Source organism: Hippoglossus hippoglossus, chromosome 7, assembly GCF_009819705.1.
Source record: "Hippoglossus hippoglossus isolate fHipHip1 chromosome 7, fHipHip1.pri, whole genome shotgun sequence".
Classification (NCBI taxonomy): Eukaryota; Metazoa; Chordata; class Actinopteri; order Pleuronectiformes; family Pleuronectidae; genus Hippoglossus; species Hippoglossus hippoglossus.
The window spans coordinates 15,684,120-15,698,089 of NC_047157.1; the positions used below are offsets into that span (position 1 = coordinate 15,684,120).

A 13,970-nucleotide genomic window follows, 5' to 3' on the forward strand; every position below is an offset into this window, starting at 1 on the left:
GTTCCAAAATCATTAAACCCGTCAGTGAACTCTTGTGCAATGCATTTCCTGTCTTTATTCCACGTCTTTATTCCGGTCTTTAAACAAAGAAACATGACTCATGCATTTTAGGAGTCAACCCAAGTATCACTCAAAAAAGTGATGTAAAAGAATTGTCGCAATGCCTCTCACAAAAAGGAACTTGAAATAAAGTAACCCCGGCTGCTTACTAAGCCAAACTGGAAAGAGGAAGCGCTCCGGATGGACCCAGTTATTTTAGATATATGACCAGCATTAAGAGTTGTGAAGTGCTAAGTTAGCAGTGGAAACATTTCTCACTCTCTGAGAACCTGTGGATGCTGAGCTCCCAGACCACAGGGAGACCGAGCTTGAAGGGGGGGCTTGGAGATACATACAGCCTTGTGTTTTAACAGCTGCCGCCGTGCCTCCTTTTCAAAGCAGTGCACTGTATGCACACATGCATATCACACAAGCTCACTACTCACACATGCACTATCAAAGTAACCACAGGTGTTTCTCCGGGTTATTCCGAGGGACAACTTTGATGTTGAGGTACACAAGTGGGGTAATCACACTTCTGCCGTCAGCCTGTCTCAAGGCTTTGACTATTCATTAGAATTTTTTTTTTTTTTAAATGTCCGAAGCTGAGCCCCTGACAATGACAGCCATGCTGCATGGAGACAGATCCTGAAGCAAGTTGCACAACAGAACAAACATCTGGGCCCAATGTAGAAACCCTCTACCCCACCTACCGAACGCACACACAGCTTCAAAAGGCCTGCCCCACATGGGACTTGTGTTATGCTTGGTGTTTCAAAATAAGCAGTAGATTGGAGGAGAAACCATGGAGGATGGGAACGTGGCAAGAAAAACAAAAGAAATTCTGAGAGGGAAATAAATTCACATCAAGACATTCCATGTTCTGGTTCACCTCCAATGTGGAAATAATTTATTGACAGTCGTTTCACATAGGGAAAAAATGTATATAGTCGTGAATACATGAGCTAGTAAAAACATGAAAAGGGAAGGAGTGAAAACCAGTCCAAGATGTTTCATTAACATCAGTCCCAAGTTGTGACTAAGGGGGGAGGTTTGTCATGCAGCTCTGAGGGATAGTGATACTCCCATTGGTATCAGCCCTTAACCCATACGCCTCTAAAGAAATCCAGCTGGAAGCCTGGCCGCACAAGGCATTGATTAGACTCACAGAGAGAGCGGAGAGCCGCTTGTGCAATGCAGCAACTGGTGGAGCCCGTTATCCAGAGAGTCAGCCAGTCTGACGACGTCGTCACTCATTCGGCTCCTGGTAAGTGGACAGTTTGCTGGGAAACGGAATGAACCCACCCCTTTCTCTTCACGCAACAACCCCTGCCCTCACAACCTCTCTTCACTTCCTGCCCTAAACACCTACGAGCTCACGCTACACTGTGGAAACGTTTCACAAACCCATGGGGGGTGGGGGGGATCACTGGCAACAGCAAACACACATTCTGCCCCAAATTACACAAGTATATATACATACAGGACCCGGCTCTGTTTGCATGTGTTTGCATACTTTGCAAGTATTCTTGTGTTTACCTGTTAGAGCAAAGCAGAAAAGCATCATCGGGCAGTTTCTTTAATTCTCCCTCTGCCATGAAGATCCTCTTAATCTGTGAGGAAACTTCTTTGACCTCTCGGGAGCTCAGGTTGGAAGTTTAGCGGTTATGATTTTCCCGTAAGGATCTGACACGTGACCTCAATAGAAGAGGCAGTAATTTAGGTAATTTAATGATAAACGTTGGGCCATTTTTAAATCCCCTTCACCTTCAGCATGTGAAAAAGAGAGGTTATGGGTGGAGAAAATAAAATAGAACAAAATAGGTCCTTTAGGTCGAATAGGCTGTTTGGATTCGAGAAAGAGCAGCTTTAGATGTACACATACAGCTACTTAAATCAGTATTACATAAAAACTACTAAACAGATTTCCACAAAACTTGGTGGAGGGTTGAAGGGAATTTCAAATTTTGATAAAATTTTGATCTGGATGAGGGGGCGGATCCAGGATTATTTTAAAATTTCTTAAACATAGCAAAATAAGTTTTTCACCCATTTTCCTAGGGAATAACACATTGATCTAAATGAGATCCTTAATATTAGGCATATAACTGTCGGTGCTTTAGCTGAGGTGTGTGCTCTTCTGGGGATAATTCTAGTTTGCAATGAGAAAGAGAGACAGAAAGCCCTGGGCATTTTTGCTCCATGAAAAAATAAGTTAATGTATTCTGGGTGAAAGAAAAGGTGCCTAAAGCTAGAGAGCGGAAGAAGGACTGAGCGTTGGCCAGTGGGACATGGGGAGAAGTGCTGGTCCCTGCTGTGGAGTTCTGCTCAGAGGGTGGAGAGGAAGGGATGAGTCGGATCTGCTCCCCTTTTATCTTCCCAGTCGGGAAATCGCACATGCAAACGGAGCAGGGCCACATCTGCAGCCCTCGTCTACTTATCTGCCCTCCTCTCTCTCGGGCTCCCACAAGCTATAAATCACCCGGTTTGTGAGAAGCCTGCAGCAAACCCCCCCTCGCCTCCACACTTTCATCAATATCCATCTCACGCCAAACCCCAGGTCTGCCCATCACACTTTTAGGGAGTGCACCTGAGCCCTGCTGGTTATAAAACAGAGAATAGAACTCAATAGACCCCACGTTGGTACATTCATTATCAGATTATTGTTTCTGAAAAGAGCAGGTTCACCTTTGAGTGAAGGGAGGGCAGATGAGTAAATCAGGAACAACGCAGAATTCACACGGGTCAAGGTTAACTAACATTTTTAAGAAACCACAAGGGAAACTATAAATTTAACTAACAGCCTTGACTGGGCTCAGCTCCACCAAAGTAAGGGAGGTCGTTTGCTCTCTTATCGCAGCTAAAAGCCCAAAGTGACGTAACGTCGAAAAATGTGGAGTCACTGCCAAAATGCAAAGAGAGCCTCTTGTCCGTCTGCTCCCTGAGTGACTTAGCAGAGCTGAAACCCCCCAACTGACCCCAGTGCACTCACACAGTCGGGGTTCGAACAGCTACAGGCCACCTCACCTGAAATGAGCACGTCAACACCCTTCAAAGCGAACACACTGAAATCAAACAGCAATCAAGCAGCATGTGCAATGTACTTAATACGTCAAGATCTAATTATAGACGCTGCAAAACTAATTTAACAGAAAGTCATTTACCTGATTGTCTTATTCTAAACTAAACTTTCAGATATCAGCATTTGATTATACTAAATCATAAATGTTAGTTTTACCTAAACTCTGTTTGCAACATCAGAGGAAGACACATGGAAAAAGTAAGATAATACAATAATCCACTGCAGCAACTGAGGGTGATGAAAATAAATAAATGTGATTTTTAACTGCTGTCTCTTATTTTACTCAAATGCAGGGGGATCCAGTGGAAGCTTTTCATATTCTAAGGAGAACACCAACTGTAATCTCAATGTGTCACTGAGTAATGAATGCATAAATTAAAGGTATTTGGGTCGTGTGCATGTGTGCATGTGCGCATGTGCGCGTGTGTGCGTGCGTGTGTGCGTGTGTGTGTGCGTGTGTGTGTGTGTGTGTGTGTGTGCGTGTGTGTTTGTCTGAGCCCCAGCTATGAGCATGTTTAAGTGACCTGACTGGACAGGACCTGAGCCGGCCAGAGGAATGTAGAGGCTGTTCAGGCTGACATAACCCAACCGAGGAATGTAAATACCATCTGCATGACCACTCGCGCACACGCTCACACACACATACACACACCTCCAAGATACAGAAAATCACTACCTTCTTTCTCTCCCTCTCATTTTATCTGTCCCCTGTCTCTTTTACTTGACTGTTTCTCTCAGGGTCCCCCTCTCTGTCTCTCGCCGCCGCCTCCTCCCCCCCTCGCCCCCATTCACCCGTCAGAACACTTAACAGAGCGGGGACTAAAAAACGCCGCAGAAGCACACCAACACAATCGGGGTGAGATGGGATGTGGTTAGCTCATGAGAGAGAGCAGAGAATCAACTGGAAAAAAAACAAAAAACATTTTAGGAAGCTGGGGTTCACTGAGCCCCGTAGCCTCGGCTCAGCCCCGGCTGTCGGTGGTGGCAGCAGTTACACAAGCTTCGTTTGAAGCGGATGTGAGCCGAGGTACTTCTAACCGTGCCGCGGGTTTTCCTGAGCCACCTTTCAGAGACTGCACACCCAACGTCTTCACTTGTTTTCTTCACGTCTGCTGTTCCATGCCCGGGGCTAATTCTCTAGGGAACCTTTCCCACACGCACCCACGTATGAGCAACGGCACAAACCCACAGCCTGGCTTTTATATTTTGTCTACACCTCTGCCCCCCCCTTTCCCAGAGAGTAACGACTTTGTCAGCCAGGCAAATAAAACAAAACCTTGTCTCTCATAATCAGAGATCTCAGCATTACATGAGAAAGCCTCTCAAAGGGAAGTGTTTGCTCGTGCGTGTTGTCCAAGAGATGAGAGTCAGTTTCTTTATGGCAGAAATCCATGATGGGAGTTGGGATGCATCCGATGACCAAGGATGGGTCTGGATACATTAAAATGTAATCCATTATAAAGACAAAATACATAGCAAATTTAGTTAATAGCCAGATAATCCATTGGATTACATAAAAGTTTGATCTCATCGGATTACTTTTGAATTCGATTTTTATCGAATACTAAAGAAATGGACGCCACAAACAATTTTGAGTTCTACAAATAGTCCCAAACAAGTTTTCAATGTAAATAAAATTTAGGCTGCATATTTAGCATTAACAACATTTGTACATACTACCATACTACTGTGGCAGATGCCAATGAGCACCGCAGTTAAAATGGTTGAAACTGGTTCAAACTAAAGCAAAAGAAAAAAAAAAGATCAAAACAAGCCCAATTTATGGGAAACTTATCTGAAACAGTCTCTTCGGAATTTCAGCTTTTATACCCTTTATTGTTTTTATATTTATTAATGTCACTATTTGTATTGTGTGTAATTGAATTGAATATCACAAATCATTTGTGTTGCACAGGAATGGGAGGAAGGCTGCTGCTGCTGGAAACTTCCATCTTGACTCAAAGAGTGTCTTAGAACCCTGTATATGTCGGACGCACTTTTCATTAGTTTATAGCAGGCCTATTATATTATATATATTTTGGTTACAATGAGTAAAGTTTAATATTTTTAAAATTGCTATATTTTAAAAGACATAATCAAAATTAAACATGTAGTCCTCCACAATATAACCATTATCTATTTTTATACAAAATATGATCTAGGCTGATTAGAATGACTTATTTTGAGTAATCTGATCATGAATTCTCTTTTACATGAAAGCCGTTAAGCTACAGCATCTTGATCATCACCTGGTGGCTGGCTGCAGTATAGATCATAAATCCTGTCTCCTACATGTTAATGTATGGGACATGAACCAAACCAAAAAGTCAAAATGGCTTCTGTCATTTCAGGTAGTTCTGTCATTTCCACGCGGTCAGTTTGGTTTTAATGAGTTATTTGATATAAAAACAACATCATGATTGACAGTTGAGATTGACATGCATCCGACAAGAGAAGTGGAAACGGTAACTAAATCAAATGACCAGTCGATTACTGTTTACATGTCAAGAAAAGTGCAATCTAACATGTCCAGGCTTGCTGGCCGCCTTCTACACATATTACTGTAAGTCAGCTGCACACACACTGGCTCGATCAGATGATTTAGTGGTGTGTCAGGGTGCCGCTGTTCTTCAAAGAAAAACCTTTTGAAAAATAAAGCTGGCCTCAGCATTTTTAACTGCCGCTTTAATGCCGGTATCGGCACATCCTGCATTGCTTCACATCTTACATTTGCCTGAGCTGGCAAATGCAAAGTTGACCATTTGATTCCTGAGGCAACATGCGGTCATTTCATGTAGGCTGAGCCGACAACTCATACTGATTACACGAGCGCTGCTTGTGTGCTCTTGCGCAAGGCATCGATTTTTCATTCGCTGGCAGACGACAGCTAAACCGTCATGTCCTCAGTGTTCTTTTTTTAAAGGAACACTGTGTCAGCAGAAAGTACCATTACCGGAAACCAGAGCTTATTCAATACAGTCAGTGAGTCAGTCAGTGAGTGAGTGAGTGAGTGAGTGAGTGAGTGAGTGAGTCTACATCCATACTCATATGTTTTCATTTGAAAGCAGCATTATAAACTGAGAGCGAACTCTGTCCACATGAGCAGTTTTGCTCCGCATCGAGTAATAATCCCAGTACAGACTAATGCCTGACACGCATTACATCACATTCACCATTGGAAGTCGAGTTGAGACTGACAGGAAGTGATAAGGAAGCCAACGTGGGTGACTGCATCATTGTTTCCAAACGTCTCCATTCCTGCTCGCCCAGACTACAATGCAGTCCTGGAGTTTTCAAACTAAAGCAATGATTCCAAAATTCTCTGTTTCAGGTGCTTGAAAGCTCAGTGATGTGTGTGGATGGAGCCTGATTGAGTGAGTGACAAAATTACACCATTGGTCAGGTCGCAGAGTGCTTGGGCTTTTCTCACTGGCAATTGCTCTTACAAAAAAAAATTGGCATGAATGGTTCATTTTAAGTTATCAGAGCGATTCATATCTGTTGACTCACCGCAGCTACGAGTATTGAAGCCCTTTAACAGTTTTCAAATGCAAATGTGTTCGAGGGCCTGTTTCAGGTGTTTGCAGTGTTTTGCTTGTCACAGCTAAAGCGGAAACAACGAATGATGAGCCGAGTCAACACATTGTAGGATTTTATAACTGAGCTATGACCAAGACACCAACTTTATGTCAGTAAATAAAAAAGGAACAACAAGTCAAATTTGAAATTTCACATCGCCATACACAGAAAATCTAAGTACTACTCACGGTGCAGGCTCAGGGTGATGTTAATGGTCCGGATGTTTGTGACGGTCTTGAGGTCAGGGATGCTGGCGCACTTCAGCTGGGTGGCGGCAGGGGTGTCGCCCACATCGATCCAGCAGACGGTCTCTTCTGCATAGATGAAGTCCATCGCCATGGCCTGCTTGGTGGCGATGGAGGCCAGCCGGGATGTGGAGCCGCTCAGGGAGGTGCAGCGGATGTCATGGAGGTTGGCGATCAGCAGCATGGGCAGACGATCCACTGGCTCTGAGGACGGCGAACGCGACAGTGGAGTGGAGAGGGCGAGAGAGGATGCGCGAGAAGAGGTACAAGAAAAGAAAGAGGTGAAGAGGAGTCATGGGTCATATATTTATCACACACCTGTAAACACATCTCACTCCAGTAAACAAGCTCGTAAAAACACTGAGGGTGTCACACCATGCAGATGTAATTATCTGATACAATACAGCAGGGAGCCACCTCCAACAGAGAAACAAATCAACTCTAATCTTTTGTGGGTTTAGTATGAGCTGCATCCGTGGTCTCTGCTGCTCTTTGTGTGTGTGTGCGTGTGTGTGTAGTCTCACCATTTTTGGCTTTACACGAACGGTTGTCTGGCTGCAGCAGGTAGCCCTCCACACAGCTGCAGGTGTAGGAGCCCTCAGTGTTCGTGCACGTCTGACTGCACGTCCCGTACACATTGCACTCATTGAAATCTTCAGGACAAGAAGACAATGTATTAACACACACACACACACACACAGTCTGTGATGAAATACATAGTGATTGAACCATACTTATACAGAGCTTAGTGAACTGGGTGCATTTAGATTTTCTTCAGGGTAGGCAACACAAAACAATGGTTACTACCAAACCCTGGAACAAGCACTGATCAAGGTTAGGAGGAGTTTGATATAGAGTTCTGCAGCAGGTCACGTAAGCCACAGAAAAGTTGTGTAACAGGTTAAACATGTATTCATACAGGCACAGGTAAAACATTTACTAAATGTGGACGGGCAGTGAGTGAGAACTAAAGTTTTTCATTTTCATTTTTAAATCACAAATTAAAATGTTAGAGCAGTATTTTTAACATCCAAATCAGCTTTTTTGAAGCCTTGTCAGCTGCAAGGATTTGCTTCATTGTCAAAGTCTATAACAACACCTTCACTTCCACTCAAATACTAGCTAATGCATATGTAGCATATGTGTTTAATCACAGGTGATCGTGGGGTCGCAAGTCGTATGTTATTGGGTCCGGGCAGGTCCAGATGTGACTTGGAGGTTATAGCAAAAATGGACCTGTGCAGGACTCTGGTTTGATGAGAAGGTTTTTTTATCAGCAGGCAGAAAGTCTGAGTAATCAGATGATTACTTTTGGTTTTACTTGGGCCAAGCAAGAATAAATCTGCCAAGTCACCCACTCACCTTTACAAGTCTTTCCATCTGCAGCGACCTCAAAGCCGTTTCTACAGTAGCACTGAGGCCCATCATGAGTCACAGCACAGTGAAACTGGCACCCATGGGAGTCACAGTCTGGTGCTCGTTCTGTGCCGGAGAAAAACACAGACAGAGAGAACGTTACATACTGAGGAGGCAAACATTGATGGGGGGGTAGGTAACTTTGATTTAGAGGGCAGAGAAATCGGGATAACAATAAAGGCTCAGTGAAATCGGCTCAACTAATTGTTTCCTTGATCAGGTTTGCGTACAGATAAGCTTTCAAATGTTTATGCTAATCTTCACAGAGCCATTCTGTCATATCCTATCACATCTCCACTGGGAGATCAGATAGGACTGTGTGTGTGTGTGTGTGTGTGTGTGTGTGTGTGTGTGTGTGTGTGTGTGTGTGTGTGTGTGTGTGTGTGTGTGTGTGTGTGTGTGTGTGTGTGTGAGTATGTGTGTGTGTGTGAGAGAAAGAGCAGATGTGTTCATCTGTGCATGTGACGGACGGGGGTGATTTGAATGCACACGCGTTAAAGGACCTCTTATTTCCCGCCCTCAGAGGGAACTCAAGGACACATCCTTTTGGCAGGAAATGAAAGAGGGGCATCCACACATGCTCTCATCGCGCTCTCTCTCTCTCCCTCTCCCTCTCCCTCTCTATATAGGGTGTGCACGTGCATGCAGATATGTGTGTCAAGGCTCGGCGATAATTGGAGTAGAGTGTCTATCGTAGGTTGAAGTGATGTGTCAGAGAGGGGGTGGGCTCACATCAGATGTTACAAAACAAATTACATTTCACTATCAGCTTTAAACCTCTAATAAAGAGTCCTGTGACACTCTTGAGCTCAGGTTTATAAAATATTTCATTACTCAGGTCATGGGTGCTTCCACCAAAAAGAAGGCCGTGATCCACGGGCCCCCGAGTTCAATAAACAATTGTATGAAGTCACAGAAATGAGAGAACCTGGTACTATTCTGATGATGAACAGCACTCGTTTATTCAACAACATTCCCTTTGTCTCTTTGCGTCCCCGTCGCTCCCTGTCACCACGTCACACACTTCCTGCCTCACTGTCTGAAAGCCTTTATCTCCGAGTGACGACGCTGGCATGAAATATAACACGTCTGTGTTTTCATGGCGCAATCCTACAATGCATCAACTTATAGCTGCACTTTGAAGCTCCTGGACAGCTGCAACACAACGCTCCACAGTGAGCGTGGCCAAAGCTGTGTCACGACACTCACTGATCTAAAGAGTCAAACTTTACTCTAAAATTGATTGAACTGGGCGAGAAAAGTTCCCATTTAATGATGAAAGTGAGTATGACAAGACTGTGATTAAGTAAAAAGAGAAAAGAAGCTTCCACAAGGAAAATAAAATTTACTTCAGTTGCTAACAAGAAAAGAGGGGTATCGTCATGGACGCACAGTTACAAGTGATAGCATGGCTGTGAAGAGCGGAGACCGGACCAGTGAAGGGCTTATTATATAAAGCCTTTGGCACTCTGGGCCACAATGACCCTTTTGTTGTGGCCCCACTGAAAGGAAGAGTACCCCAGCAAACACTGTGGCCCATATCGAATCCATTCACCAAGCCCCAAACTGTGAGGGACCACAGGCAACCAGGGAGCTAAAACACCCACCAAACGCAACTCCGTTCAAGGTCACGTCGTCGCTGCTACGGGTGGTCAATATGAACAGAATGACTATTGCTAAAAATACTAAAACGTTTTCTCAAAGTCAACCTCTTATGCTAAGTATATAAATTGTCAAATTCTTTTTTTTTATTACATTCTCAAAATTAATCATAACCCTATAATTGTCTTCAAAAGTCAATTACTTTTGTTTTAGTATGATAAGACCTTTGTTATTATATGGAGAGAGAAAAACATTTGAAATGATATTGAAATTATCATTAAGGCCTTTTCTTGTAAAAAATGACATATTTCGGTTTTTGCCAAGCGAATCTTTGGCTGACTCTTACCAGAGGACATTTGTGAATGTGTGGTAGCAGCGAGAGGCTACACAGGGAGAGAAGTGGAGGTAGATAATGTGAAGAGAAGAACAGAGGGCTCGAGAGGACAGGAAAGGAAAGGAAAGGTAAACAGAGGTGGAAACGAGCGAATAAGGGGCTTCAGGATATGGAGTAGTTAGAAAGTTCCAGCTCAAAGCAAACGAGAAACAGCAGCGTGACAGACGTTTGACCAGGGGTTAATGAACGAAGCAAACAAATCACACAGTGACACACTGCAGGCCTTCAGTCCTATACAAGCATACCAAGGCCACGGATTCTAGAGCGTCTTACACAGCCTCTTTAAGGCAGGAATGTTACACCTTTATTCCACCTTGCCATTCAAATACAGAATAGGGAGGCGTAGTTGTTCCACCTGGCAGCTGAGAGTCATAGAGCTGACTCTATGTCTTTGTAAAGCCTAGTTTCTATTTCTGTGTAGGATTAGCCTATGCCGAGGCCTACACGAGTCGCCTACGCTGCTTTGAGCATTTGTGCCCTAGTTTCGTTCTGCAATCACACAACCAAACCCGTGGCAGTGGAGTTTGCCAATGTTGACATTTTGTCACGTCATGGCTCTGATTTCACAATGCCAGGATAATAAAATCACAACTCAAGACCAATTGTTCAAAAAGTAACCCTGAATGAAGGGGTGAAATCTACCAAAACAAATATTCTGAAGATTCAGACCGGCCTTATGGTGATCGAGCTCTTTACTTTTAGATTCTAAGATTGATTTAATGTATTACTAACACACAACATGCAGACATCATGGAAAGGGCAAAAGGGGGGGTTTAGTAGAAACAGGAACAAAATAAGAGACAACAATGAATGAAATATTAGAAGGAAGACTGAGGCAGAACGAAGGAGGAAATACTCTTGGCCTCTGTCCACAACCCAGCGCTCAAGGAAATGTATGAAAGTTCAAATTTTTCCTCCAAAATCCAATCATGGGGCAATTGGGTAGCGCAGGTTGAATGAGACGGAGACCAGTTGGTGTTGGGGGTCACGATTGTAGTTACGTAACAAACCTGTCACGACTGGATGATTTCATAAACCTCTCCCCTTAAAAAGATCCGTTCATCTATCCATCAACTGGCTTGAAGACAAATCCCCTTTCTAAGTAAAAAGGAAATCAAATAAAGCCCTGCTACATTTTCTACAACCGTAGCGACTAAACATTCACTTGTGTAAACAGACTATTGGAGTGTGTGACAGTTTAAAAAGTGGTGATTCCCAGGACATTCCTACCTTTGTGCTCTCACTGTCTGGAAACAAGTCCACACATGCCCTTGTCCTCTACCTGCAGCTGACAGGAGCCTGTTTCCCTACATGGTTCCATCAAATTACCCAATTTCTACTTCTTAAACTTAATGGCTCATACACATACATCAAGTTGCTATTCTTAAAATATGGAGCATACCTATGTCCCAGTCCAGGTTGTTTTTATGGCACAAAAAACCTTTAAAAAATGTTTTTATTGTATATCTGTATCTATGCTCCTTATTTGTGTTAATTTTGTATGGATAGCCATAGCTTTCATGATTAGTTTGTATTCTAGCTTAGCACATAATATTCAATATTAATTAAATAAATTTAGCAGATTAACATGCTCAATAGAACTGAATCACACAGAACACTCAGACAATACAGCCGTTTCATTCTATGAACCTGCTTTGTCCTGATATGGTTTCCTGGTGCACACCATCACATAGAATACTACTTAGTTGTAAATGTTGCATTACTGCAAAGTGAAAGCCAGCACTGTTGGGTAAGGTAATTTAGAGATAGAGGTGATAACGGTGTGTATACAAAGGCATGTGCACAGAACAGGGGCTGGCGGGAAGGCTCCGATTTTCTAAGAAGTGTATTTACTGGAGGTGGTTTGCAGGCTGCATAGTCAGAGGGGGCAAAGTTAACATTTGCAAACACAAAAAGGGCAGCGGCTTGAGTAATGAGCAAACAGTAGCTATCGTGGTCCCAAACAGTGGCAGCACGCTGCCCCAGACACGTAGATCTAAACTTACCAAATACACACAGTGTGGCAACTAACCCTCCCAGACACGTGACTGAGTAACTTGCCTTTATGAGAATTTACAAAGCTACTGTCAATGTGCATACAGTGATTGGTAAAGAGTGGCAATAAAACAGGTCTTATCATACAAGACAACTCTAACTGGAGCCCATAAACTAATCTCAGTCAAGACCCACTCATGAATAAAAGATGAAACTGTGGTCTTTCCGCCAGGGAGCTTTAAGCAGCCTATGACCGATTCTTATTCCATGTTTGGTGGGACATGAAGGACAATGAAAGCCCACTGCATGCATAAGCAATAGCAGACCATGACAATAATCAGGATTCCCTTTGGGACAGCGAGGAACAGGATAAAGGTCTCAGGAGTTTTGCTATGACCCCATTTTCTCTTCTCTATCAATCAGTCGCTTCTGAGGGAGGCAGGTCTAAGGCCTTGCCCCCCAAGAGACACCCATCACCCCCCAAAATGGCAGCGAAAAAGGACAAATGCAGGCTGCAGATCAATGAATAGACTCAACTTTCACCCATGTGACAGAAAATCTGAATAACTGTCACTTGTCTGTAAAGAGTATATTTAGATAAGGTCTTTAAAATCTAGACTGGATTGATTTTGACCAAAGACCTGATGGCAAAGACCTGAAGGTGTTCATTGATCCACTCCAAAGAATACAAATTCTATGTTTGTTATGCCTTTTTTTAAACTTTGGGCGCTACGGGTCTCTGAATCAAAACATTTGATGACGGAGCAGCAAGGGATTATGGGAGTTGTTGTCCTCAACACCATTGCCAATGAAATTCTACCTGATCTCAGGCACAAATCATGTTCATGGATGAGGTAATGTGTTAAAGTTATATTTTACGTTACGCAGCACAAGGCAATGAACAATCATGATTCATTAAAAGTCAACCAAAATGAAACATCCTGTTACTTTAAATAAAATTGTCGATATCTCTGGGTTTGAACATTGATGGAAACATTTAAGGAAATATGAGAACACAAGTCAACAACACATTTACCATAGTTCTAGTCATTTTAATAAAGAATGGTTACATATTATATAAAGCAAGGGCCAATCTCTTATAGTACATGACTGCAAACTATTAATGGCCAGTTGTATCTGAAAATATGGAAAATATGGTTTCAATAATCTAATTTTCTCCTTCACAACAAAGCTAATTCTAAAGGAAAAGTATAACATGTTTTTACAACCATTCAGAGACTAACACTCAAAAACTCAGAATCGAGACACCTAAGAGTCAAGAACTGAAAATATACAAACTGAGTGAGAGTAAACGCTGAACCTTGGAGCCAAGCTGCCAGTATCACCATTATCACATGGTCACTCCCTGCTATCATTCCAGCACATAAAACATCTAATCCCAAACCTTGCCACACACTATGAAAACACTGAGGAAATGTATTTAAGCCAGATAAAATTCCTGCCTGACCTACCTCGCTACACTCCCTTTTTCTAACTACTCCTGTCAACAGCTTTGGCAGAATTACTCGGACACACTGACTGACAAAGTGTGCTTTCAGACATCAGCACCCAGGTACACTTGCACAACCCGGCAGTTTGTACAAGTAAACACTAGGGA

The 13,970-nt window shown here is 43.1% G+C and overlaps 1 protein-coding gene across 3 annotated transcripts in view; it reads right to left on the minus strand.

Moving 5' to 3' along the window:
- Positions 1-13,970, minus strand: part of lrp1ab (low density lipoprotein receptor-related protein 1Ab) — an 88,608-nt gene that overhangs the window by 46,260 nt on the left and 28,378 nt on the right. For all 3 annotated transcript variants that reach the window (XM_034591177.1, XM_034591179.1, XM_034591178.1), the window contains exons 4-6: positions 8,308-8,427; positions 7,470-7,598; positions 6,889-7,149 (exon numbers count right to left, since the gene is read on the minus strand). In XM_034591177.1, coding sequence (XP_034447068.1) covers positions 6,889-7,149; positions 7,470-7,598; positions 8,308-8,427 — 510 coding nt within the window. The remainder of the gene's footprint in view (positions 1-6,888; positions 7,150-7,469; positions 7,599-8,307; positions 8,428-13,970) is intronic.